At 50.0% G+C, this 26840-nt stretch overlaps 1 protein-coding gene across 1 annotated transcript; it reads right to left on the bottom strand.

Moving 5' to 3' along the window:
• Positions 1 to 582: 582 nt before the first annotated feature.
• On the bottom strand, positions 583 to 26469 carry SCNN1G (sodium channel epithelial 1 subunit gamma). Its single transcript, XM_045542781.1, has 13 exons — positions 26381 to 26469; positions 23347 to 23693; positions 21252 to 21561; positions 19413 to 19603; positions 18313 to 18416; positions 15530 to 15693; positions 5831 to 5929; positions 4126 to 4243; positions 3469 to 3547; positions 3301 to 3358; positions 3013 to 3074; positions 1714 to 1789; positions 583 to 1465 (listed from the first exon to the last, which is right to left on the bottom strand). The coding sequence occupies exons 2-13, from the start codon at positions 23661 to 23663 to the stop codon at positions 1085 to 1087; spliced, it is 1959 nt and encodes a 652-aa protein (XP_045398737.1). The 5' UTR covers positions 23664 to 23693; positions 26381 to 26469; the 3' UTR covers positions 583 to 1084.
• Between the last annotated feature and the right edge of the window lie 371 nt (positions 26470 to 26840).

The raw sequence follows: 26840 nt of genomic DNA, 5'->3' as shown, positions 1-26840 counted from the left end.
TTCCTCGTTGTGTCATGTTGGGCAGGTAACTTAATCTTTCTATGCTTCGGTTTCCTCATCTACAAAATGGGGTAATCATAACTATTTAACGTGCTAATAATCCAGGGGTCAGCAAATTCTTTCTGTAAAGGGCCAGAGAGGAAATAGTTTGGGCTGTGCTGGCTTTGTGCATTTGTTACAGCGACTCAACTCTGCTGTTGCGGTGCACAAGCAGCCTCAAACAGCATGTGAATAAACAGGCATGGCTGTGTTCAATAAAACTTTATTTATAGACACCGAAATTTCATGAATCACAAAATATTCTTCTTTTGTGACTTAAAAGTGAAAATAAAAATTCCTAGCTCATGGATTTGGCCTGAGGGCCATAGTGTGTGGTCCCCTTTGCTCATCCATGTAAGTGCTTAGAACAGTACCCAACGCGCTGGTCTTGGGCTGTCCAGAGCACAGCCCCACCCTTGCCCCAGACTGAGGACACCCTGACACGGCCCCAGACCTCCCCCGGAGGAGTACACGCCTCACACACTCCAACGGCCCTGGGCCAGCTCCCTGCCTGCAGGCACAGAGCAGACCTTGCCCCAATGTCAGTGACTAAGAACAGTTTATTGACAAATAGCTCCAGCTCCAGGGCTGGCATTTCCTCCTATCTTTGGCATCAGGCAGTAGTTGTCCAGCCTTGACACTCAAGGTCACATCCTTGGGCCCCAGCCCAGGCTAGAGGATGGGTGAAAGCCTTGGCTTGGGGCTTCGGAGGAGTCCTTCTCTCTCACGACCTGGCGAAGAGCTCCATCAGTCCTCCCTCCGGCCTCCGCCCGGGGCCGGCACCATTTCCTTGGGACCCCCCGGTATCTCTCTAGCCATGCGCCAAGAGCTTGGGCCTGGCAGTTGTTGAGTGTCGCTGGGCAGGGCCCAGCGGGTCCCCTGCACATGCCCAGGCCCCATCTTGTTGCTCAAAGCAGGCTTTTAGTCAGCGTCTCTGAAAAGCCCAGACTGGGGGCAGAGGGTCCCCTCTGTGTCTGGGACGCCGGGTCTAAGTTCTCAGACCACGGCTGGTGGTCCTGACTAGATCTTTCTTCCCAGCCTCACCTCAGGGCTCCCCCGGCAGCTGGGTATCTGAGAGCTGGGTGGAGAAGGCCCTCTCCAAGCGCAAGGTATTGTATCTGGGGGGCGGTGTGCCGGGCACCTGGGCCCCGGGGGCCGGCGGCAGGCGCAGAGCGGAGGTGAAGGTGGGCAGGTCATCGTCTATATCGAGGACCGGATTGTCCTGGCCCCGTGGGCTGGGGGGAGCCTCGGGGCAGGGAGGGGCCTGCCTCAGGGCCCACCACTCCTTGGCTTTTTGCCACTGGCGACGGGCGATGATAGAGAAGAAGTCGATGAAGAAGACCTCAATGATCTCAATGACGCAGACGACAGAGCAGCTCATCCACAGGCCCAGCTGGCCGCCGAAGTTGGACAGAAGCATCTCGATCTGTAAGGGAGGCCAAGCCCCACTGTGAAGAAGGCCCCTCGCCCCAGTTGACCTCATGCAGGGACCCTCATTCCCACTGGCTAGCCCCGGCCCTGCACAGGCTTGGAGGAGGAAGCAGGAGGGCTTCCTGTCGTCTCTTACTCTGTGTTCTAACCCAAGGCCCCGCTGGCCTGGAGCAGCTGCTCCCAAGGCCAGGCAGAAGGGCACATTCGTAGACCCAGGCCAGGTCCCAGAAGGAAGCCACTCACACTGTTGGCTGGGTTCTCCATGATGGATCTCTGGTTCAGGTCTTTGTAGAATATCAACAGTTTGGCCAAGTCTGTCCTGTAGAAATTCCAGCAGGTGAGTTGGGAACCTCAGCGTTCTACCAAATGACCAGCTCCTTGACATGGCTGTCCCCTCCTGCCCCAGCCCTCTGAGCTCCTTGGGGCTGTGAGAACCTCTCCCCTGGGCTCCGTCTCTATCCCAGAGCAGACCTCCAGCCTGGGTCTGGTTCTCAGGCCATTCATTCACTCAAAAACTGTTTCTCAGCCTCCAAACAAAGCCAGTCTTCCCAGCCATACTCCCCCTGTACCCTGCTCTTCATCAAACGCTGGCATTTGTAATTGTTTGATTGCGATCTCAAGTACATGTGGGAGCCAGGCAGGTCATGCCCAGGAGCCAGGCAGGCTGGGTGTAAGGTAATACGATAACAGCCAGAATGGCAGCTAGCATTTATTGGCCACTTCCTGTGTTGCCAGGCACTGCTGTAAAAACTTTATGTGAATTAACTCATTTAATTTTCACAACAATCCTACGAGGTGGGTAGGTGTGTTTTAATCATCATTTTACAGATGTGGAAACTGAGACACAGACTGGTTAAGTAACTAGCCCAAGACAACACAGTTCATAATTGTTCAAGCCAGGATCCAAACCCAGAGAGACCTGGCTTCAAAGTCTGTATCTCGACTGTTGGACTAAACTGCCTCTTGATCGCCAAGACTATGGTGAACCAGACTGTGGCTCATTCCAAAGGGGCCGCTCTTGCTCAGCTGTTTGGTGCTGCGCAAGAACGGAGGGTCACTATTCCTAGAAATGTCGATCTTTCAGAAAAACCTGAAAATAATGGGTTACTTTTGTGGGGCTAGATCTGACCTAGAGGTCACTGGTTTGCAATAGTTGGTTTAATGGTTTGCAATTGCTTGGTCACAGTCTGTCTTTATCACTGGACTGTGAGCACCGTGGGGGCAGAGACCACATCTGCTTGGTTTTCTTGGTCCCCCCAGCACCCCACAAAGTGCCTGGCGTGGATGCTCTATGAATGTTGGAGGCCAAATCGGCTCCCACCGGGGCCAGGCCCAGCCACAGGCATTGTGGAGACGGGGATGGCCCAGAGGGACGTTGAGTTCACACAGCCATGAGTCACAGATGTGGGCTCACCCTCTGCCGGCTCTGAATACATGAATGAGTGAGGGAATGGCAAGGAGAGGGTTTGGCCAGGAGGAAGCAAGCGGGAGGCTGGGCCTGCAGTGGGCAGAGACGGAGGAAACAGGTGGAGGGAAACTTACTTGTTGAGCTTTTTGTTTATTTGCCGGCTTTGGTCCCAAGTGAGAACAGGCAGCAACCACTTCTGTGACAGATAAAGCAAGAGGGGGACTGAAGACACCTGCAGAGGCCAGGGCAGCCCTCCCTCCACAGCCTCCTCCTGCTCCCCACTCCCCACCCCCACCCTGTCCCCTGGCCTCAGCAAGACACCTCCCTTCCCCCCCGCCATGCCCCAGGCAGAAGACACAGCACAGATGGCAGTGAGGCTCCAGCCTGGGGCTCAAGGGGGAGGAGTGGGCAGAAGATCCTACCTCCGAAACCACAGACGGCCACTGTGCCAGGCTGGTGGTCAGTGTCCACTCCTTAAAGCTAAGGGGAAGAGGGGACAGAGTGAGCGTGGGCTGCCAGGCTCAGGCCAGCCCTGCTCGTCCCATCCCCCCAGGTCCCCTCAGCTGCCCCACCCCTCAGGGTCCCCTCACCTGCAGGCCTCCCGGCACACTGACTGGCAGCCCAGCTCTTCCTGGACAAAGGCCTGGTGCAGTTGGTAGTAGCAATACACTGAGGGACAAGGGAGAGGGTGGCATAAGCTTGGGGGCCACAAGACCCTTCCCGGGAGTCCCCAGGTCACCAATGGTGCCCCTACAGTCTCATTTTAATTATTTCTCCTCCCACTTTCTACAAACACTGGGGTTCCCTAGAAACACATGCTACTTTGTGACATTGGGAAACAGAATATGGTGGTGGTTAAGGACGTGAGTTAAGGGTTAGGCAGCCCTTGGTTTGGGTCCAATTCTGTTACTCCCTGACTGTGTGACTTTGGGCAAGCTGCCTAACCTTTCCGAGCCTTGTTTACCTATTCTGTGAAAGGTAACTATCCATCAGTCGTTCCCACCTACTGGAGTTGACTGAGGTGCTCAAGCTGTTAACACAGACTGGGTGTAGCATTTGGTCCTTAACTGGGAAGTATAATAAAAGCCCTGCTTGACAACAGATGCAAAACACTAGTAAACAGCTCTCTACCAATATCTCCCTCGGGCAAAAGACAATAAAGGTAGGGGCCCAGGAGTGTCCTAGCACAGCCTGGCACCAGGGGGCCCCGCTCCTGGGGCGTGCAAGGCTGGGTGGGGGGCACTCACTCCAGTTGGGGTGCTGCTGGTAGTTGCAGTAGTTGGCTGCAGGAGGCAGGGGCTGGCTGTACTGCGCACACCCACATTTCTCCACCATCTTCGCCTGGAAGCACGAGTGAAGGCAGATCTGAAAGAGGAAACCCAGACATTGCCTTAGGCTCCTTGCACGCAGATGCCAGAGCGCTCCCTGCATGCATATCCCTCTTCCCAGAGCCCTGGCAGGCTGCATGGATGTGCCCCGTGTGCCCACTGGGCCGGCGGTGATCCCCTGACTCTAGAGGACCCAATCTGAGAGTTTGGATTAACTGAGACACAGAGACTGAGTTGAACCGGGGCCGGGGTGGTCGTTTTCCATCATGTGGGTGCCCACGCAGAGACAGGTGGGGAAATTGGAGCAGTTGCCAAGAAACAGAGGGAAAGAAACATAGTCCAATTCTCAGGTCCAAGCCCTCCACACTGGATCTCAGGGCATCATAAACTGCCACGGTATCCATGAAGCTTATAGCAAAAAAAGCTAATGGCTTTTGCCTTACTTTGCTTTGCTTTAGCTGCAGGAAGCTAACGGCAGGGGCTCTGAAGGCAGGCTACTCAGCAAATCCCAGCTTTGCCACCTACCTGCTGTGTGACCTCAGGCAAGTTACTTAACCTCTCAGATGCTTTGCTGTCTTTGTCTTTGAAATAAGTATAACATATAATTCATGAGATTGTTGTGAGCATGAAATGAATTGTTTTTATGCTCTAATGAGCTCACCTTTTATTTTATTTTATTGTGTCTTAAAGTCCATTTGATTGTTTCTTTCTTTTTTTTGCTCTACTTTAATGGGTGCAAAGTGTTTCTGTTTCTTATAAGCAGACAATCTCTGACTAAGGTTTTTCCTCAGTGTCACCACCACCTTTCTGCTCTGCTCTCACGTAAGCTGGAGGACTCCGTGCTGAGGGTGCCTGGTCCCTCTGCTCTGCTGGGACAATCTTCATGAATTCTGTGGGCACCTGGGTGGGTGTGAACTGCAGACTCCTGGAATGTGAGGGTTGAAAACCCAAATGCCCACAGAGGGCAGTGATGTAAGTGACATATTGGGGGGTGGTGACACTGCAGGGGCCAGAGAACATGAGCCTGGTTTACAGGGTGGCTCCACCCACTTTCTATCCTGCAGGAATATGGGCTCAATGTTGCCATATTGTCTTGTTTTTCAAGAGAAGTGAAAAATCTGCATTTTCTTGTGAAATTCCCTGACTTTTAAATACCATCCAGGCTAAAGAAACCCCCAAGTGTGCTGTCTGGAAGGGGGCTGGGAGCTGCCGATTAGCAGCCCCGGATGCAACCCCCCCACTCCTGTGATTGCTGAGACACAACTTGCCCAAGGCCATGAGCGAGTGACGGCACATGGGCCTGGAAGCCGAGCTCTTCACCTCTCAGTCATTTCTGTCCTGGACTGCTTCTCTCCTGTCCCTGACCTGCCAAGCCCTATTTGGGAAGTGGGCCTGTCCCAGCTGTACATTGTGTTCCACGCAAACCTCAGTGAATCAATTAAGCTCTGGTTACAGACGGATTCAGAGGACTGGAACCAGCCGGCATCGTTTGTTCTTGAGGTCTCTGGAGGAACCCCAGGGATCCTCAGCAGAGTTCCTGGTCCCAGCCGCACCCCAGCCTAAATAGAACTTTGCCTCCTGGGTCCAAGCCATCACCCAGGGCGCCCCCGCCACCCCCCTGTACCTGGAGGGAGTAGGCAGCGTTATAGATGTTCCTGACTGGCACATCACTGCCGTCCTCGGTGCATTGGCTGTAGGGTTCACTCAGCTTGAAGGACTCCGTCTGCAATCACAGCAGCCCACATTCAGCCTGCCTCCCCCGGGCCCAGACAGGAGGCTTCTCGAGTGCCCTTGGGAGCTGAGCAGCCATTTAGTCATTCACTGAACAGGAAGTTATTGAGCACCTACTAGGTGCCGGGCGCCATTGCAGACACTATAGGATCATTAGCAACTAAGACAGACAAGCTCCCTGCTCTCATGAGCCTACATTCCGGTGGGGTAAACAGATGATCGACAAGCAAATCAATAAATAAGATGATTTTGGATAATTTTGGATGGTGATCCATGAAACAAAGTGGGCAGACTGGTGGGGCGTGCGAGGAGGGGACAGTTTTCCCATTGAGGGATCAGAGAAGGTGTCTCTGGGAAAGAGACCCTGTAGGCTCAGCATGGAATGGCCAGAAAGGAACGGCCTTGTCCAGAAATGGATAGAAAAGGATTGGGCAGAGAAGGCCGCAGAGGCTCGAGGCAGGAGCATGGCAAAAGACAGAAATCACTGGAAATGATGTCAGAGAGGGAGGATGAGGCCAAATCGTGCCGAGCTGAGAAATCTGGATTTGGTTTTCTGAGCAGTAATAAGCAGCTGGCAAATCCACACCGGGAGGCGGGAGGGGGGATGAGGAAGCCGAGCAGGGACTGTCAGCTGCCTGGGATTCCCGTCCCTGCGAAAGACCCATTTCCTCGTCTTCCAGCCCTAGACATTGACTTGGAAAAATCTGACTTAGAAAGGGAAGCCCAACAGAGTAGAATGACAACCTGATCATCAGAGGAGGTAAAAACATCCTCACCTAAAACTCGGAAACCTTGTTCAATTATGTCTTATTATAGTTCACTGTTTGTTTTTAGCTGAATATTTGTCATTGCAAATAAACAACTCAGACAAGCCAAACAAGTGCAAAAAAAAAAAAAAAAAAAAGGATTGGTGGATAACATCTTCAAAGGGGGAGCAATAATGGAACATAAATGGTGGCCAGCTTATGGCACAGTTCCAGGGGCTGTGTGTGCGTGGTCATGTGCCCATGCACGAGCATTTCAGGGGGTGGCGGGGAGATAGGGTAAAAGGAAAAAGGATGGCAGATTTGTGGGAGGGTAGAACATTCTTTTCTCTTTGAAGAAAGAATGATAAACTGGGGGGAAAAGGAATCGAGAGGTTTGACGCAGGTGGAAGCGCAGCCATCTCCAGTGGCTCTAATTCCTTTCTGCTTGTATCACAGCTCATCTGCTGGCCCATCAGTCTTCCTCGATTAGCTGCAAGAACCTCAAGGGCTATTGACAGTGCTCATTTGAAAATGTTTAAACAACAGAAGCAAACAAAGGGAAAGTAGCCGTGGGGTCTCCCCTCTTCCCCAGGGGTGCTAACAGGTCAGATCCTGCATCTCCGACAGGACATAGACTCACACATTCACTGCGCCCTGCAGTCTGCCCTGCCCACTAACAAAGGCAGCATCTTTCCGTGTCAGTACAGAACAGAGAGACTTAATAGCTGGAGAGCAGACACGTGTAGAGTCTCTAGTGCCCACCAGGGCTGGGCTGGGAACTGAGACGCAAAGGTGCCAAGCAGTGGCTTTCCTCGAGGGCACCTCGATTCTGTACCATCCTCTGAGATTCTCCAGGCAGCCGACTCCCTGGGCAGATGTTCCTTTGGGTCCCCAGGTCCTGCTGACTTGCTCCCAGAGCCTAGAGTGTCAGCTATGGGCTCTGCCTGCCCCGGGCAGGAAAGCGCGACAGCCTGGCATCCGTGTGCGGCCAGCAAAGGTGGCTGGGGCTCCCTGTCCCTTGAGCACCAGCCGATGGGCCACTTCCAGGAAACCGATTGTGAGAAACCATTTTGATTTCTACGCTTTCTGAGCACCCAGGAGCCCTTTACTCTGCAGTGAGGCTCACTGAACTCGGAGCTCTCAGGTGGCGCGGGTGCTTTCTGAAGCAACCTGGGGCAGGGCAAACGGGGCAAGTGGTCTTTTCTGAGTGGGACAGAGATCTGGAGCTTCTCGAAGCCTAAACTGGATGAACTTTGACAGAGCGCTCTGCTCCCACCCGAACTTTGAGTTTTCCAGAAATGCTGGCTTGTGGGGAGTGGGGAGACATTTTGGCTTCTATCCTGACCCCTAGGGGCACAAAACCAAAATTGTGTATATGTGTGTGTGAATATGCAAATTATGTGTGTATATATGTGCATGTATGTGAGTATGTATGTGTATCTGTGCATACACATGTCCACATAAGAGTGTGTGCACACACAGGTTTGTGTGGGCGGGCATGAGTGTACGTGTGCATATATGCATATATACATGATGGGACATGGGACCCATTTTTATCAAGCCAGGCCTTTTAAGCTTCCTTCTGAGAACCCTGCGGGAGGGAAGCAGTTGCATAGGAGTCCTTAGCTCACCTCTTGAAAGGTATGAACTGTGCCCGGGGGAAGCCCAGGCGGCTGCAGAGTGTGTGGGGCAGGGAGGAGGGGAGGGGAGGGGAGGGGAGGACTTTATCAAGCTCCCACGGTTTCTGGGGTTGGAGAGGCAGCTCCTGTCTTCTTGCAATCCTGGGAGCTTCCAACCGGCACAATCACTCCTCATCTATGAGGTGTCAGCCCAGCCAGGCTATTCCCAGACAGGGTGGCTGTTGGACGATTGTTTTCACAGTTCAGTGGTAAAGCCAGCAACCCCCCCAAGCCACCTTCTTAGGGAGACGGCTTCGCCACAGCTCAGAGGTTTTCAGACTGTGTTCCGTCTGCACCCTGTTTCAGGGCCCGTCACAGAGGGGTGGGCGGTCAGCAGGCTGGTCTCCCAGGCTCACCCAGAGTGGTCCTGCAGTTCTCTGTTTCCACTGTGGACATTTTGGGGTAAGATTTCCTTCTAATGAAAGATTCTCCCCATAGCAAAGAGGACCCTCAGTCCCCAGCCACCAAGGACGCAGCGGACACATCCACCAGCCCCGGCCAAAAGGCCCCAGCAACAGGAGCCCGGGTCTGGCTCTGCAGGTAAGTGGGGGCCCCTTCCTTCCTTCAGTGGCCAAGCACTGTCCTTATTTCTCAGAATGGGCTGCTGCTTCTGGGGAGAGGACAGCAGTGAGAGCTGGGCTGGGGATGGAACAGGTGGATGGTTTCTTTCTTGAACCTGTGCAGCCCTGGGAGAGCTCGTTATTGGGGAGGCTTTGGTTGCTTTGGGTGTCTAGGCTGCCTCAGGCCCTACCCTGACTGTCCCCTCTACTGTGGGCATAGGTGGGTGGGCTTCTGAGCCCTCCTAAAGGGCTTCCTCTGGAAGCACCGTGTTATGATCATTGATCAATCGCCCCTAAATAACCAGTGGTGCCAGGCAGGTTAGCTAAGGCATCTGAAGTACAGGCCTAGTAGCTATTTGATTTTGATTAAACAACAACAGTTTACCTTGACCAAGAGCTTACAGTGTGCCAGACACTCTGATGAGCACCTTACATGTATCCACTCATTTAACCTTGACAACAGGCTCAGTCTGCAGAAGAGGGAAGTGAGACCGAGAGATAAGATAACTTGCCTAAGGTAATGTGGCAGGTAGGAGACAGAGCCGGGATTCAAACCCAGAGTTCATTCTCTCAACCACGCACCTCTAAGCACTGTTGTGGGGATTAAGTGAGCCAAGTGCTTAGCACAGTGTCTACCACATAGAAACTTCTCCATGAAGGGTAATTATTAAAATATGTATGCCCTCCATGCATGACCTCATCCGCTGCTGATACAGCAACATGAATGACGGATGCCCCCAAATCTGACCTCCAGCCCAAATCTTTCACCTGAGACCCAACTGACCTGACCGCTGGTCATTTCTATCTCGGTGGCCCATGCATACTTTAAACACACCATGTCTGTGGAAGCTTGCAAAAGTGGCCTAAATCCTACCAACCCATAAAGAGATAAAGTCTATTTTCCAGCCCTTGAATCTGGGTTAGTTGTAGGACTTAAACTTTGGCCAGTGGGATATTAACACATATGATGCAAGCAGAGGCTTGAAAAGGGCTTGATCATTGGAACTTGCCTTCTCTTTCCGAGCTTGGAACCTGAGACCGCTAGGTGAACAGGTTCAAGCCAGCCAGCTGGTGCATCGGGGAGAGGCTGCATTGGGGAGAACCAAGGTGTGCCTGCAGACTTGGCATTTGCCCTCAAACGCCATGACCAAGCACAGGTTGAGATCAGCTGAGCCTGGTCTAGATCAGAAGAGCTGCCCAGATGTACCCAACTCAAATTGCCAACCCACAGCTTGGGAGCTAATTAAACGGTTCTTGTTTAAAGCCACTAAGTTTTGGGATGGTTTGTATGCAGCAAAAGCTAACTGACATGATGTCTAAAACTGAACTCAGCATCTCTCCCCACCTAAAACCTGTTCAATCTCCTGTATTTTTCATATCAACTAATGGCACTCCATCTATCCCGTTGTCCAAGCTAGAAATCTGGGCGTCATTCTAGAAACTTCTCCCTTTCATCCCATGTAGGCATCCCATGTAGTCATCAAGGGATGCTTAGAAGTATCTCTTGAGTTAGTGAGGTCCTCGTCATTGCTGCTCGCTGTCTGAACTGGGCTCTCATCTTCCTGGACTATTAAAAGTGTCCCCATAGGTCTGCAGGTCTTCACACTTTCCCCCCACCCTCGGTATCTCATGCACCCCTACCATGTGACCACCTGAATCCCAGATCTGGTCCTATCACTGCTCTCCACTTCCTGCTGACCTCAAGTCCAAAGGCAACAGTCCAACCTTCAATGCGTTCCTTAGCGGGCCTCAGTCTACTTTGCAAGTTCCACCTCTCACTCAATTCATCTCAATTCAACAGAGACAGTCACTTCAACAGTGAGCTTAAAATGCTCCAGGCCCTGCAGTACAGGGAAAACAGATACTGAACATGTAATTAAAAGTCTAAAAGGCTGGCTGCAGTGGCTCACGCCTGTAATCCTAGCAATCTGGGAGGCTGAGCTGGCAGGATTGCTTGAGCTCAGGAGTTTGAGACCAGCCTGAGCAAGACTGGAAACTCTATCCCTACAAAAAATAGAAAAATTAGCTGGATGTGGTGGTGTGTGCCTGTGGGCCCAGCTACTCTGGAGGCTGAGGCAGGAGGATCACTTAAGCCCAGGAATTTGGGATTGCAGTGAGCTATGATGACGCCACTGTACTGTAGCTCAGGTGACAGAGAGAGATGCTATCTCAAAAAAAAAAAGCATATACTACACGAATTTAGTATATAATGGTAAACTCTACATTCATATAGGAAAATAGTATACTGTCATTAAAACTGGGACTGTGGAAGACCATTTAATGCCATGGAAAGACGATGATATGTTTTGAGTAGGGGAATAAAAGCAGATTACAAAGCACATGCTCAGTGGGGTCCCATTTTCATAAAAACAAAACAAAACAAATAAGCAAAAAAATTAGAAAAGAGAGTGGAAGGACTGTGCCCTCAATGGGATTATGGGTAGTTTAACTCTCTTTTGTTTTGTTTTTCTTTGTAATAGATTATAAATGTTATTTGTGCATGATAAAGTTTGCACTTCTAATCAATGGCGAAAGAATTACTCAATTTTTAAAGTTAGGCCATTTTGTTAAGTACTTGAAGGAAGAAGTAAATTTGATCTCCACTTCACATCCTGCTGAAAACAATTCTAAGTGAAATCATAAAATAACTGGAAGCAAACTCAATTCGGTATCTGATCTCAAAGAAGGAAAACCCTCAATACACATAAGAACCAAAGAAGAAAACAAAGACCTAGACTATGTAAACATTTGATGTTTTGCATATGAGAAAGTATCACAAAGAAAACGAAAAAGAAAGCAGAAGCTGGGAAAGATATTTGTGACACATACGGCAAATAATTAGTATCCTTTATATATGTATAATTAGTATCTTTTATATATGATATGCTAATACGTTATTATGGAATAATATATGTCATATATTTTATTTGTATGTGTCTCTCACTCATAAAGGAGAGGGGTGTCAAAAAATGCAAGGAAAAACCTTCCCTAACCCCCCTTTTTGCTTCAAACTTATTTTTCCTTCCTTTTGCATCCCTTTTCTTAAAAAATGTATAGTAATAACCAATATTTTTTGAGCACTTACTACACGCCAAGCACTTTTCTAAGCATTTCAGATGCACTCATTGAATTCTCACCAGCTATAAGGTAGCACATTATGATTATCATCCCCATTTTACAGATGAGGTAACTGAGGCACAGAGATGACACCACCAAGTGCAAAGCTGGGGTTTGAATCTCAGCCGTCTGAGCTCTTATAATCCCTGTGGTACACATACTGTACTTGTGAAAAGAAGTCACGTATGTGCTTTAGGATAAAAAGAAACAGTAGGGCTTGCAATGACAGAGGAGTCTCCCCACTGTCCAGGGCCCGGCCCCACACCTGCCTGGGTGAGTGGTCCACCCTCATCCACTTCCTCGTCTCCCATTCACTACTCAGCCCATTGTACTTTGGATTCTGTTCCACTCCTTCTGCTGAAAACCGCTCTGGCAAAGAACACTGGTGACCTCTTGGTTGCCAAACCCCAAGTTCACACTTTACCTTGCTCTACCTCTCAACTGCATTTGGCGTGTTTGGTCATGCCTTCCTTGAAACTCCCTTCCTTGATTTATCTGAAACCAACTCTTTCCGGCTTCTCCTCCCACTTCTCTGCCCCTGTTTCTCCCTTTTCTTTCTGCTCAGCCCTTAAACATTTGCATTTTTAGGGTTCTGTCTCAGGTCTCAGGTAATGGCATTCATTTCCATGTGCAGAATTACCTCCAAGATTTTCTCCTGAGCTCCAGGTTTGTAGCATCTTTGTCACTGGACATTTTCATTTCACCGTGATTTACTAAAGGCACCACAAATTGGGTGTGTCCCAAACTGAAGCGGTCATCCTCTCCCCCAAATATACCCCTCCTCTTGTAGTCCCGAATTCTGAGTCTGGCATTCTTCTGCTCCACTGCCCAAGCCAGGACCTGAATACCAGTGGAACTTCCCTAGGTCCTTCTCGCTAACATTGGTTGTCAAGCCCTGTTGCTCCCCTGCTGTAATGTCCCTAACATTTATTCCCCCTGCTCATCCCCACAGACATTGCCTCAGCTAAGATTCTTATTATTTCTGTCTAGAATTTCTATAAATGTGCTGCCTCTAGTATATTGATTTTTTCAAAAACTTTCACTACACAGCTTAAGATCCTTTCTCTGACTCCTTTGTCATTGCCATGCCCTTTGTCTGGACTGGCTCTACCTGAGACTATTCACCTATACTCAGTCCTTTAAAAATTCATCATTTAGAAAGCCTTCTCCAATAGGTTCTGTCTGGGCATCCATGTATCCATCATCCATCCATCCATCATCCATCCATCCATCATCCATGCATCCATCATTCATCCATCCATCCATTCATCATCCATCCATCATCCATCCACTCATCCATCCATTCATCCATCCATCATCCATCCACTCATCCATCCATCATCCATAAATATTTAGTGAAGATCTACTGTGTTCTAAGAACCGAACCCAGGAACCAGACAGACAAGGTTCCTGTTTCCACAGAGATGGCAACTGTATCACAAAGGTGTGTTGACATTTGTCAGCCCCCCTAAAAGGTAAAATCCTTGAAGGTAGGAGCTCTGCTGTGTTCATCGTTGAATATTTAGTGCTTTGGACACACAGTCTCTCAATGAATAAAGGAAGTTTTGTTAACCAACTGCCTGAGTCTCCCAGCTTAACACACCTATCAAAAAATAAATAGAAAATAAATAAGGGAAGGAAGGAAGTCTATTTGTTTGGACTTTTTCTTAGTGACCCCCTGCTGACTTCTTAGTAATCCCTGATTTTTTATTGTTGTTCTAAATAGCTCATAAATCTGACCTAGAGCTGACAGACCCTGCTCTGTGTCTTCGATTTTTTTCATCTCAAATTATAATAGGTGTAGCAGAAAACTCACCCACAATTTTGTTTACCCACCATTATTAAAGAGAACATTTGCTTAACAATGTGTTGGGTATTTCCAAACTCAGAGCAAAAAAACAGAGAGCAGAATTCCTTGGCTCTTGTACTTTTGCAAGCTGTTTCAGTTCATCCCAATGTGCAGACACCGTGAGAGGCAGAAGAGAGGAACACAGTGAAAGGATAAGGGGAGGATGTGCTGCAAATCCCACGTCCTTCTTCAGGGTGCAGAGAAAACTGCCTGAGAACTACTGGATTCAAATGCTCACTATTGTGATCTGGGATTTTTGCCATCTACCAGTGAACAAGGGAATCAATGGCCTAGGTACTTAAGTGGTACCCCAGAGTCTTTTCAAGCCACAGTTTAAACAGGTTGGAGGCTCAAGATTTTTTCCTCTTTTCTTGGGCCATCAGCATTCACACAGCCCAAGCTGGTACACCTTCCTTTTCCCCCATGTTAGAACAAGCCCCTAAACGGCATGGCCCCCTGAGAGCATCTGAGTTCCCAGAACAACCACACTGATGGTTTCTCTTGTCCAGGGTTGTCCCTTTGATGGCGCACCATGAGGGATCGAATCACAGTTTCCTCTGCAGTAGCACCATTTCATTTCCTCATCTCCCCTGTCTCAGCTTAAATATTACTTCCTCAGGAAAGCGGTCCTTGAACCTCCCCTCCCCTCATTAAAAATGAGCCCTAGGTCAGGCATCCCATAATGTGCTGTCATGCAGCCTGCATTTTTTTTTCTTTTTCTTTTTCTTTCTTTCATTTTTTTTTTTTTTTTGGAGATGGAGTCTTGCTCTGTCACCCTGGGTAGAGTGCAGTAGCCTCATCATAGCTCACTGCAACCTCAAACTCCTGGGCTACAGCAATCCTCCTGTCTCAGCCTTCCGAGTAGCTGCAACTACAGGTGTGCACTTGGCTCCTTTAAATAAGTTCTTAATAGTCATTCTATGAAAGCAAGAGAAAGACAGACAGGTGGAAAGACAGGCAGACACCTGTATAAAAAGACTCCAGGCCTGCAAACTAGCAGTGGATTGACCAGGGGCATCAGAGCACACTTCTCACCTGCCCTTCTGTTCCCACTGGGCATGGCTGACTCAGGGACTGGAGTCTGCAGCCCAGGTATGCTTCTGTTGACAGGTGTGAGTGTTCTCAGGACCCAGTGAGGTCACAGAAGGGCAAAGACTTGGAGGGAGAAGGGACTCTTGGTAAATGAGGTGAAATCGATGGAAATGTGATGAGCTAAATAGACCTTTCATAGCCCAGTGATTTTCCATTAGGCTTTAAGACAGTTGTTTGCAACACACATGAGCCTCTGGGCAGCCCAGAAAGATAGATGTTAATCTGCTCTATTTATATATTATATCACTGACAAATATATAATTAGTGTCTAATGCCTTGTTTTCAGTATGGGCTCCATAAATGCTGGTGTCTTTTTTTGAAACAAGGAAGGTTTCTTAAAATTCTTTTTCCAAAATGGCATCCTGTTCTTATTCATACAGAAGATGCAAATATAACTTTCAGTGTAACTATTGGAATGACCATTGGAAAGTCCAGGGCCATACTCCCTTTGGAAACAAACACCCTTTTCCATAAGCTGCATCTCATTAATTGTCCTTGAAAAGATCTGTGCTTCTCTCCAAGCCTGCAGAAATCAGAATATCCTCTTACCAGGTGCATTCCGATGGAGGTGGCCATTGCTGTCTCGATCTCTGTTCCCACGTCTTCGATGAAGGGGTATTCGTCCTGCCGATGGATAATCACCTTAGCCCCAGAGGAGGACACCAGGAAGGGGTTGTATTCCTCTTCGTTTATGTACAAGATGACTTGCAGCCCTGGGAGGATAAGGCAGCCTGCTGTGGTCAAAGGCTAGGAAAACATGCCCTGGGGGTAGCCTACCTCTCCAGCTGCTTTGGGAGCCTCAAATCCAAGACCAATGCATTTCCAACAAGTGAGAAATGGACGGTGGCTAGATTGGAAGCTCCATGAGGTTGGGAGTTGAACCTGAGTTGCTCACTCCTATGCCCCCAGGGCTTAGCCCAACACAGGAGTCTAAACACCGTATCACAGTCACGGCTCTTGCTAAGCATACATTTTTGCTAAGCATAAGGGAACTGCTACTCTGCCTGAGACATGAGTCTCCATGTGGCCCTTCGAGATGGGGAGCTCAGCTGAGCATCGAAAGGGTGTACGGTGCTGGGGCTGCTAATGCCCTCAGGGAGAGCACCCTGGAAGAGACAAATCATTAACGGTGTATCTGGTCATTGGCCCAACTTCCCTCTATTCTCCTGCTCTTGCCCCCTGCAGTCTGTTCAGCACCCGGCAGCTGGAGGGACTGAATATTGGAACTCAGATTGGGTTACTCCCTGGTCTGACACCCTTCATTGGCACCTCCTGGGACATATGGGGATGCCATAGAATAAACTCAACTGCAGCTGTCAAGGTGATGATGCTGCAGCCCCTGCCTAGCTCCCCCTCCTCCCCTCCTCCCTCCCCCCTCCCTCAATAAGCTCCAAGCACACTGATCTTTTTTTGTTGTTTCTAGAACACATCACATTCATTTTCTTCTCAGGGCCTTTGTACTTGCTAGTCCCTAAAGAGTTCTTGTGTGGATCTCAACATGGATCTTCTCATCCCTAAACAACCTCCTCGCAGAGGCCTTTCTGGACCTTCTTATCTGAACTAAAACCCCTGTCTCCACCCAGCCATGGCCTCTTCCCATCCTGCCACTTTCTTCTCCTCAAGGCGCTCATCAGGATTTGTAACTAAGTAACGTCTGTGTACTTGTTTACTATTTTTTTTATCTGTCTCTCTCCACTAGAATGTAAGTTCCCTAGAAGCAGAGATGGCATCTGTCTCATTCACTGCTACGTGCCTGGCACCTAGAAGAGGGTCTGGTATACAGCAGATGCTCAATAAGTGTTCGGGAAGTGAAGGAGTGAATGAGCAGGATCTACATGGATTGAGAGAAAAGAACTTTGAGAGTTACTCTGACCTTCGACTTGTAAACAAGGGAACTGAGCCCAGAGGGGGAAAGTGATTTGCCCATCACACACAGCAGAGCCAGGACCCTGCAATTCGTCACTCTCAGTTTCCACGTGACTTCTCCCCACTGAAATATGCACTCGGAATTACGGTTTCTTACAGACTCAGTAAGTGCACAGCCGACACAGTGACAAAGGCCAAAAGTCCAAGGGTGGATTCCCTCCATGACAGGGCCTTGCCTTTCCTGGTGGGAGCAGATCTACATATCAAATCACGTTCAGTTTGCATAGGATCTTTCAAGAATTTCTTTTGTGGGTAAACCAGGCCAATCTGTTGAGTTCCTACCTTCCCTACAAACAGAGTAGTAGTAGAATGATAGTAATAGTAGCACTGGAAGTAGCAGTGGTATACTGGGTGGTGGTAGTTAGTACCAGCAGCAGGAACACAATGGTAGTGACCAGTGGCAATGCTAGCAATGGTAATCATAGTAGGAATGACAACGACAACAACTAGCACTTATTGTGTGTTTCGTGTGCGTTACGGCTGAGTTGTTTTCCCCCCAAATTTATATGTTGAAACCCTAACCCCCAATTTGATGGTACTTGGATGCAGGGCCTTGAGTAAGGTTAGATGAAGTTGTCAGGGGAGGGAGGGCTCTAATCTGATAGGACTGGGGCCCTGACAAGAGGAGAGCCATCACAGCACTCTGTCTCTCCACATACCACAGAGGAAAGGCCACGTGAGGGACACAGAGAGAAGACAGACATTAGCAACGCAAGGACAGAAGCCTCACCAGAACTGAATTTGCCAGCACCTTGATCTTGGACTTCTCAGCCTCTGAAACTGTGAGAAATAAATGCCTATTGTCTAAGCCCCCCAGCCTAGGGTATTGGTTATGGCAGCCTGAGCAGACTAACAGAGTGTGTGCCAGGTCTTATTCTAAGTGCTCTACGTGTTTTAAGTCCTCTCAGTAACCTTGCATGGGAGATACTGTTATTATTCCCACTTCATAGATGAAGTATGGTAACTTGCCCAGGGTCACACAGTGGGTGGCAGAGATGGGTTTTGGCTCCAGAATCTGTCATCTTAACTAAGATAAATGTGTGTCTACCGCCCAGTCTCCCGTTCAGCACATCTGGGTGTAACTGCATTTGGAAGCCCACCTGCCCAACATTCCTCAGCCCAGCTATGAGTTTAAACCAGAGTGGTTCCCCAGCAGAAGGAACCTCAAGAATGTCCCATCGCTCTTTCAAAGGTAGAGAAGTCAAAAGGGAAAACAGACACTCATATGGAAGGAAGGAGCCAGCGTGAATGCTGATGGGAACACTGACAATGAAAAGCAGTGTCCCCAGTTTCTGGCCAGGTGGAGAGATCCCGCCTTTCTGGAAGCCTCAAGCATCCCCAGTGTCCTGCTGCCACCAGGCTCACTGTTAGAGGACCTCAGATTTCCTCGGTGCAGGTTTCCTTACCATATTCACTGCCCCCCATGGAGGTGCTGAGGATGGTCGCATTGTCTCCTTTGTTGAACGTGTAGCAGTTCCCGTACATTGGGTGGTGGAACAGCGTGAAGTTCCTATGGAGGAAGAAAACAGGTCAGAAAGGGCTGTGTTGGGAACTGCCTGCCCTCACGTATCTTGGATGAAACCTGGAAGGGCAATGCTAATGGGGCCAACTCTCTTTTGGGAGATTGGATGATAGACACAACTCATTTCCCCAGCTTTCCTCTGATAATGTCACAAAAAAGTCCCTCATCCAGCTTCGCCCACGTTGGCATAGAATTAGACTCTCTACTTTCTGTTCTCTGTCTTACTCCTCTTACCATGTCTCCATCCTGACTTGGCATCCATTCCTTGTTCCCCAAATGCCTCTACTTTTGAATTTCTCAGCCAACACTTGACACTTTTCCATTCAAATTCTCAGTCCTAGGAAATGACCCCCAGAGAAAGAATCACATCATATGTGCCCTTATGGGACTTTAGAACCAACCCTCAGGGAGACATGATTCCAGTCACTCAGTTTTCACAAGGACCAATCTGTCTCCTAAAATACAGAGACGTGAGAAAGACTTGGTATTTAAAAAGAATGAAGTAAGCCCTTCAGACAAGCAGGAATACTTTAGAATGTTCCATCCTCTGCCCAGTAACCACTAGGGATCTGAGTGTTATCTTAGAGGTGGGAAGGTTTGAAAGCTCACATATTTGAACATGGGCCTTTCTTCTTTCCTTCCTTCCTCCCTCCTTCTCTTCCTTTCTTCCTTTGTACTAGATCGGAGGTTCTTATTCACTGGTATGCATGATGGTAACATACAAGGTGATACGCACACTATCAACTACTCTGTTTTTATGAGTAATTTGAAGAGGTTAAAGATATTTTGACACTACACCGTGTATGCCTTACTCACTGACTCTAGAGCCCAGCTCCCATATAAGCAGTTTCCAAAGGGCAAGGTCAGCAAAACGACCACCTTTTGCTCCCAAGACCTATAGTTGAGCTGCAGGTGCATGCAAGGGGCCTGGCGCTTGCAGATGCCAGTCCTCAGAGGCTGAGAGAGCAGCCTTCCTCTCCTGACCTGGCATCGCAGGACACTCCGTCAAAGAAGCAGGTAACCAGCAGCTCCTCGGCAGAATAGCTCATGTTGATTTTCTTCTCCAGGGGGACCTGTGCCATGATGTTCATGTAGTGCAGCTTGTACCACTCCTGAATAGCATTGACCCCCGAGCTGAAGGTGTATGTGGCACAGTCGGAGGTGTCATTGGAACACTGTGAATAAGAGAAGACACCAGGCTGAAGCCATCGGTCCTACCACTACCCCTTAGAAGGATGGTAAGGATGAGTGACTGAGATCCCAGGCCAGAAACTCAGGCAAGGACAGGTTTCTTTTCACTTCTGGGGGCTGGGAGGGAACATCTTCAAGCCTCAAGGACCAAAAAGGGGCTGAGCAAGGAAAGACACAGAGTCCCACTTTCACAAATCTCTACTACCATCTGCCCACCAGGCAAGAAGCAAATCTAGTTTCTTTAGGGTCCCCAGACACCCAGGGTTCAGCTGATCGATGCTACTGTGTAATTCCTCCCCACTTCCTATTATGTCAACAGCCAATAAATCTGGATTCTAGCCTGGACTCTTAACATTGCTCCTCTGTAGATCTTGGGCAAGGCGTTACAGATCCATTATTGCATGTACAAAATGTTGACTGAAATACCACCCTTCCCAACTTCATACAGTAGTTGGGAGGACCCCCATTTGAAATATATAATAATGAGAGCATAACAAGGAAATTGTGGTGCATTGCAGATATTCTCATCACACAGGGCTTGGAAACTCTTCTGAAAGGACAGACATCAAAGAATTGATTTTTGTATCAAGAGGAACCTTGTGGGGATCCTGTGAAAGGACCTGAGAAGACTTTGAAGTCTCAATGATTCAGAGGAGGGGCTACTTTTCAGGATCTGGGACCAGAGCCAGGAGCTCTCACAATCAGCATCGAAGCCATAAGGTGTAGAAGTAGCTCCCACCCTCCCGAGGTGGCTGGGGCGTGGAGAGATAGGGTGGCAGGCAGGTTTGCCCGGGAAGGCAATAGAAGTCATGGTCAGTGAATGGCTCCTTCTCGAGAGTCCCTCAAATGGGACCAGAGAGGGAGAAGAGAAGTCGGGCCACAACACCTCCTGAAGGCAAGTACCGCAGAGAACATAGGTGTTTCTGCTGTTTATTAACTATTTTCTTCCTTCTGGTGTCTGCACCCCAATTTTGCTTTGAGAGAATTGCCTTTCCTCCCTTTGGATACGGTCTGATGAGACTTTCTATTCAGATGCCCCACCCTCCATTAGCCAAGAGGTGAGCCAGTAACCCAAGCTTGGCCAACCAGATAGTCTCAAGATGGAATGTGACTCTTAAGCATTAACAAAAAGACTAAAAATACTTGAAGCTTCTGTAATCCAGCAGCAATATCTGAAAATACCTTCCATCATTTCTTGCCACCTAGACCCCTGGGTTCCCTAATTTTTGCCCTTTTGAGAGGCCTCCATGAGCTACTGATAGCCTTCTAAGACATTTTTCCCCCATTTAGGATTGCCCGAGTCAGGCTGGACGCGGTGGCTCACTCCTGTAATCCCAGCACTTTGGGAGACTGAGGCAGGAGGATCGCTTGAGCCCAGGAGTTTAAGGCTGCAGTGAGCTATGATCGCACCACTGCACTCCAGCCTGGGTTACAGAGTGAGACCCTGCCTCTATTTAAAAAAGAAAAAGAAAAGAAAAAAGAAAGACTGAGTTGGTTTGAGTTGCTTGCCTCTGAATCACCCTATCTGGGTGTATTTCTTCCAGCAGGACCACAGGGGCTAATGGCCAAGGAGAAGAATCTCTGGACCCCACGCCCACCCATACCCCAAAACTGTGAAGAAGCGAATCTTACCAGTTGGAATCCCACCACCTGCCTGGACTCCTGGACTTGCACGACTTCTGAAGCCTTGGGAATAATGCTCCCGCTGACTTTCCGCTTCCGCCCTGTGACAAAGTCCCTAGCCTTGTCCTTCTCTTCCTCATCGAAAAACAGCAGTGGGACCAGGCGGAGGAATTTGGGCCGTGTGTTGTCCCAGGCCGAACTCCAGGACTCTGCCTCCCGGCGCTTCCGAGACTGAATCTCTGATAAGCCATACAGGGACTTCAGAGCCTCTTTGGTCTCCTGTTCCAAGTCAGCTAGAAGGGGGCGCACGACACTGTACCTGCCAAGGGGGGAAGGAAGAGTCAGGGACAGGGGAGGCTCCCCTGGCAGAGCACTGGGACGTCCCTGTGCTGCTGTCACCATGTGTCAGCCTCAAGCCCACCTTTCCCGCCCCTTTCCCTACCGGACCCTTCTCTGGTTGCCCCATCCAAAGTGACCACCGGCTCCAGCTCCGCAAACAGGGAAAGGCTCACACGTTGGGTGACCCTTGTGTGACTTTCTGCAGCTTCACCTCTACCACCACTGTCTGCTTGCTCTCGGGGTGTGTTGATGAGTGTGTCCCAACCAGCATTTCTGGAGTGGTGACTGTCAGGTGCCTCCCATAAACCAAGCACAGCGAGGACAAGTAAATAACTGCAGACCAGGAGTCTCCCTAGGGGGCAGGCACTGTCTCCACCCAGCACCCTCTGCTCCTGCCCACAGATTATCCTCGAATCATCGCTGGGCGGGCGGAGGTGTAGGTGTTACCTTGACGACCCCCTAGAACACAGAAGAATCATACAGGAGTTGTCCCCCTTGCTCTAGGCATAGGCAACAGAGCACAGTGATTGAGAGTAGAAACTCCAGAGTCAAACTAGCTAGGTTCAAGTTCCCCACCCTGGTACTGGCCATGTGACCTTGGACAAGTCACTTACCCATTTTGTATCTAATTTCTGTCCTTTGGAAAACAGGGTTGTTGGGAAAGTTCAATAAGCTTATTATATACAATAAACACACACACAGATACATATATAGAATTAAGTGGTCTCTATTATTAATTATAGTGGTATAATTATATTTGTTAATATTTTAGTCCTCCACTACTAGATAAGGTTGAGTAACTTGTGCAAGATCACACAGCTAGTTAGTGGAGAAGCTGGATTGGAATCTTGCAAAGACTGTATTTGGGTTGTTCAGTTCTATGCTCCAGAACCTGGCACAGTGTGTGATAGTTTATAGATGCTGAGTAAATGACGATGGAACAAGTAATGGATAGAAGGAAAGAAGGAGGAAGGGGGGTGGGAAGGAGGGAGGAAGAAAAGAGAGAAATGCTTGGGAGGTAGAGAATGAGTCTTAGACCCGATTTAGATTTTGGACTTTGCTGCCACTGTCTCATTGATGACTCGGGAACACAGATTATAGTTTCCTTTGATAATCTTGATAATCTCCCTCCCCTGTTCTTCCCTTCTCCCCACCCCCACACCTGCCCTGACAAATTCTGCCCGATTCTGACCTGCCCCCAGGATTAGTTTTCTATAATCCTGAGGACTCTGATGACCCACTGGAACAGGTCCCATGGCAGTTGCAAGGGCTGATCCTGCCCAAGGCCCAGTGATCTCAATTAATGGGGCTGAGTTCACCCAGCTGAGGGTTTAGGGCACCTGAGATGTTCCCGGAAGTCACCTGGGTGTCACTGCTGAGTCAGTCTCTCAAGCTCACGTTCTGGGGAGAGTGAGGGTGTGAGTTTGGAGAGCCGGGGCGGGATGAAGGCAGGGAATGGCTAAACTGGGATTAGTGGGGGAGGGCAGAGGTGTGTAGCTCATTCGGATGCTTGCAGCCTCCCCTTCCTGCTTTCCTGGAGCTAGCCCATCCTCAGAAGTCGCTGATGGACTGAAAACTTGGTACGGATTTGCAAGCCGGGAGAGGGCAGTTTACCAATCTTGGCAACAAATTCAGATGTCTAAAAAACATGTTTGCAGCCGGGCGCTGGCTCCCAGGCTGTGCCAGTTTGTCACCTTTGGGAGGGGACTTTGGCCTCTGGAGGGGACTCGACTCCCACTCCCATCACCCTACTCCTGCCTCTTACTTGTAGGGGTTGATGTTGCAGATGGTGACAGCAGGAAAATCCAGCTTTTGGAAGTGGACTTTGATGGTGACAGAGACAGTGTAGAAGGAGAACACGAGGAGGGCACACTGCCAGAAAATAAGGGCCACAGCCGTCAGCGTGAACCCAATCCACAGGAGGCGCCGGAGGCGGCCACGGGACACCACGATGCGGCGGCAGCCGTGGGTGTTGGTGTTGAGGCAGTACCACTGCATCAGCTCTTTAATGTTAGGTGCCTGCGGGCCTGTCACTGGCAGATTCTTCTTGATTTTAGCTTTGATCTTCTCTCCGGGAGCCATGGTGAGGATGGGACTTTGAGGGCAGGTGTGCTGGAAGGGCAGAGAAGAAAAGCAGGTGAGCTGGCACACACCAGCCTGCTGCCACATCCCTGGAGGCCAGGGCTGGGAAACGCCAGCCCACGTGCCCCTAGAGGGCTCCCTCCCCTGCTCCTCTGTGGGTTGGACAGTCCGCACTCTGAGCCCTTGGCCCCTTCTCCAGGATATTTGTTTTTGGCCACCACAGCTGCCAAAGAAGCTGCCTACTCCTCTTACAGCCCCCAGGCTTAGCCCTGTGGGGGCTGGGTGAGGTTTAACCTCTGAGTCACTGGCTGGACAGGCTGAAGGACCTTTCTCCCAGTTCCTGGGGCAGGAGCATCCCCCGCTCCCCAGCAACCTGACCAGCAGCTCTCTTATCAGACAGGGTACCCGTGCCTTATCACCTCCACTGGCCTGCCCTCCTTGAGGGCAGCATTCCTGCCTCATTATGCCCCCTGGTGCCTAGCACAGTGTCTGGCACAGAGCAAGTGCTCAGCAAATTGTTACCGACAGATGAAATCTACCAAGAGAATTTCCTGGCAGCCACCTTAGATCATGTTCCTGGCCTCATTTTTCCTAGGCTTTTCCCTGCTGCTTTATTACAAGTGGAATAATTTTGTTTCTTCTCTTTACAGCCAAGCTTTTAGTGTTTCTAGAGCACCTGAGACAACAATAGCCTACAACTATTGGCCGCCTAATATTTGCCAGGCACGGTGCCATATTTCCTTGATTCTAAGATACCATTTATTTGGAGAATGCCTTTGATTTAATAACAGCTTTGGGGGAAAGTACAGTATTGGAAAGCAAATTACCACATTCATCAATGTAGATGATGCATCTCAATTATACAAACTTTCCAATGTGAAATAATTCCAGAAATGAACTAATCTACTATAGAGTCATCTAATGTTTATATAATAATATAGTCTCATTAGTCTCATAAATATTTATAGTCTCTCTCTATAAATATATGCAGAGCCTATATTTCATTTCATGTTTTAACAATTCCATGAGGTAGACATACCTTTATTATCTTCATGTTACAGAGGAGGAAAATGAGTTCAGAGAGGTTGAGTAACTTGTGCAAGATCACACAGCTAGTTAGTGGAGAAGCTGGATTGGAATCTTGCAGCCTTAACCACTATGGAATATGCCTTTGAGGGGCCTGATATTGGTGCTGCCACATCCCTATCAAAGCAAGCAGTTATCAGTACCTGGAACTAAAGATAGGAGGAAAGAGAAGAGAGCCTGAGCTATTTAATTTCCAAACTCTGAATAGTAAATGCAACTTCTTACCAAGGCTTGTGAGCACTAGTATTGGAGATAGGGGATATATGCAAACCCTGTCCCCTATGGCTTCCACAGTGACCAAGGCAAATTAGGACACACTCTACTTTGGAGTAGGGTATACAGGGTGGTCCCCAGGATGCAATGGGATTCCTTTGTAGAAGACTTAGTAGCTGAAACACAGCACTTGCTCTTCTAAGTACTTCACAGGTATTTACCTCATTTAATCTTCACAACAATCTTCTGAGGGGGGTATCACAATTACCCCCACTAGATGAATGAAACTGAGATACTAAGAGGTTAAGTAGCTTGCCTGAGGTCACACTAGAAAGTGGCTGAGCTGGGATTTGAACTCAGGAGTCCACACTTTTAAGGACCAGCTATGCTACTCCTCAGTAATAATAATGACAACAACAGTAGCAGCAGCAGCAATAATAATAGCTATCATTTATTGATCCCTCACTCTATTCCCAGGCATCCTACTCGGTCTCTTGCACACGTTACTTAATTTAACCCTTACTACAATTATATGAGGTATTATTACTATGCCCATTTCACAGAGGGGGAAACTGAGGCGCAAAGAGATTAGGTAAATTTGCCCAAGGCTACACAGGTAGGAAGGATCCAAAGGATTCTTTCGAGTTCCAGGGCCCTGGCTCCTGGCAGCGACTCCACTGCACTCCCCTCGCCCACCCTTGACCTTGCCTATTCCCTACGCCACAGTGAAGGAACCCGAGGCCTGGGGAGGGATGAGGGACTTGCCCCAAGTCTAGGGCCGGGTTCGCGTGGGACCAGTGCCGTCCTGGTGGCGACCCCTGTCTACACGCTGTGCAGAAGTCGCTTGAGACCCCGGCTCCGGGCACCGGACCCGAGCGCCCCCTGCGCAACTCTGCAGCCCCTGCGCCGCCCGCTGTCCTGTGTCCAAAGCCACGTCTGCCTCAGGGGAGCCGGGCTGAAGCCGCCGGAGAGAGTCCGGCCAGCCCGCTTCAAGTGTTTGCTTCTTTCTGCAACAACAGCCACCCCCAGAGAAAGCATTCCGGAGGGTAAAGGCAACAGTAGCGGTCAAGTACACGCGGCTCACAGGGGCCGGGATGGGCGCTGAGCAGGTGCTGGGCGGAGAGAAGAAGCGACCTGCGGCCGCGACCCCCGGACCCCGGGACCCGGTTTCTGAGTAGCTCGGAAACGGCTCTCGCCCAGCTCTGTGCCCCGGGCCACGGCAAGGGTAGGCGCCGGAGAGCTGGACCCAGACCGGCCCGGGAAGGTGTCCCAGCATCCCGGCCACCGCGGAGCAGCCACCGGCTGATGCCTGCACGGCCAGAGACCGCGCAGACGGCGTCCGGGAAGCCACGGCGCCCCGCGGCCTCCCCGCCGCCCGAACCCCCCGAACCGGTCCCACCCGACCCGGCTGAGCTCACCTCTCAGTTCCGAAGAGTTCGCGGCTCGTGGACGCGGGATCCCGGTACTCTGCTCTTATGCTCGGCTCGCAGCGCCAGCATCCCCGGGACGCCACAGCCACGGGCTCTTGTGGGCGGGCCTGGGCCCCACCCCTAGAGCCCCGCCCCCTAAGCCCCCGCCCCCACCTGCCCAGGTGTAGTCCCCGGGCCGCGGAGCACCTGCGGCTGCCCGGAGCGGGCCGCGACTCCGCAGCGCCCCCTGCCGCCTCAAGGCCACTCTGCATCCTGCCTCACCGCGGACTCTGCGGCACCTTCCCCGCGGCACCTCACAGCGCCCCCTGCCGCCTGTTACTGCCCCGCGCCTTCCGCTCTGGACCAGGTGACAGGCGCCCCTCTGCCCCAGCACCAGGAAGCCCCCCTCTTGCCATCTGGAGTCCCTCCGGGCCTTCAGCATGAGGCTGCTTCAGTGCCACCAGGGGCT

This window comes from Lemur catta, chromosome 2, assembly GCF_020740605.2.
Source record: "Lemur catta isolate mLemCat1 chromosome 2, mLemCat1.pri, whole genome shotgun sequence".
In the NCBI taxonomy this organism is placed as follows: Eukaryota; Metazoa; Chordata; class Mammalia; order Primates; family Lemuridae; genus Lemur; species Lemur catta.
This window is presented reverse-complemented; position numbering and strand designations above follow the sequence as displayed.

Bases quoted from the DNA above. Each gene is read 5' to 3' on its own strand.
- SCNN1G (XM_045542781.1), bottom strand. From the start codon at position 23,663: ATGGCTCCCGGAGAGAAGATCAAAGCTAAAATCAAGAAGAATCTGCCA. The intron at 19,604-21,251 runs GTAAGATTCGCT...TCTTATTCACAG, and splicing joins AGGTGGTGGGATTCCAACTG to TGTTCCAATGACACCTCCGA. The intron at 18,417-19,412 runs GTCAGGAGAGGA...CTTCCTCCATAG, and splicing joins GGAGTGTCCTGCGATGCCAG to GAACTTCACGCTGTTCCACC.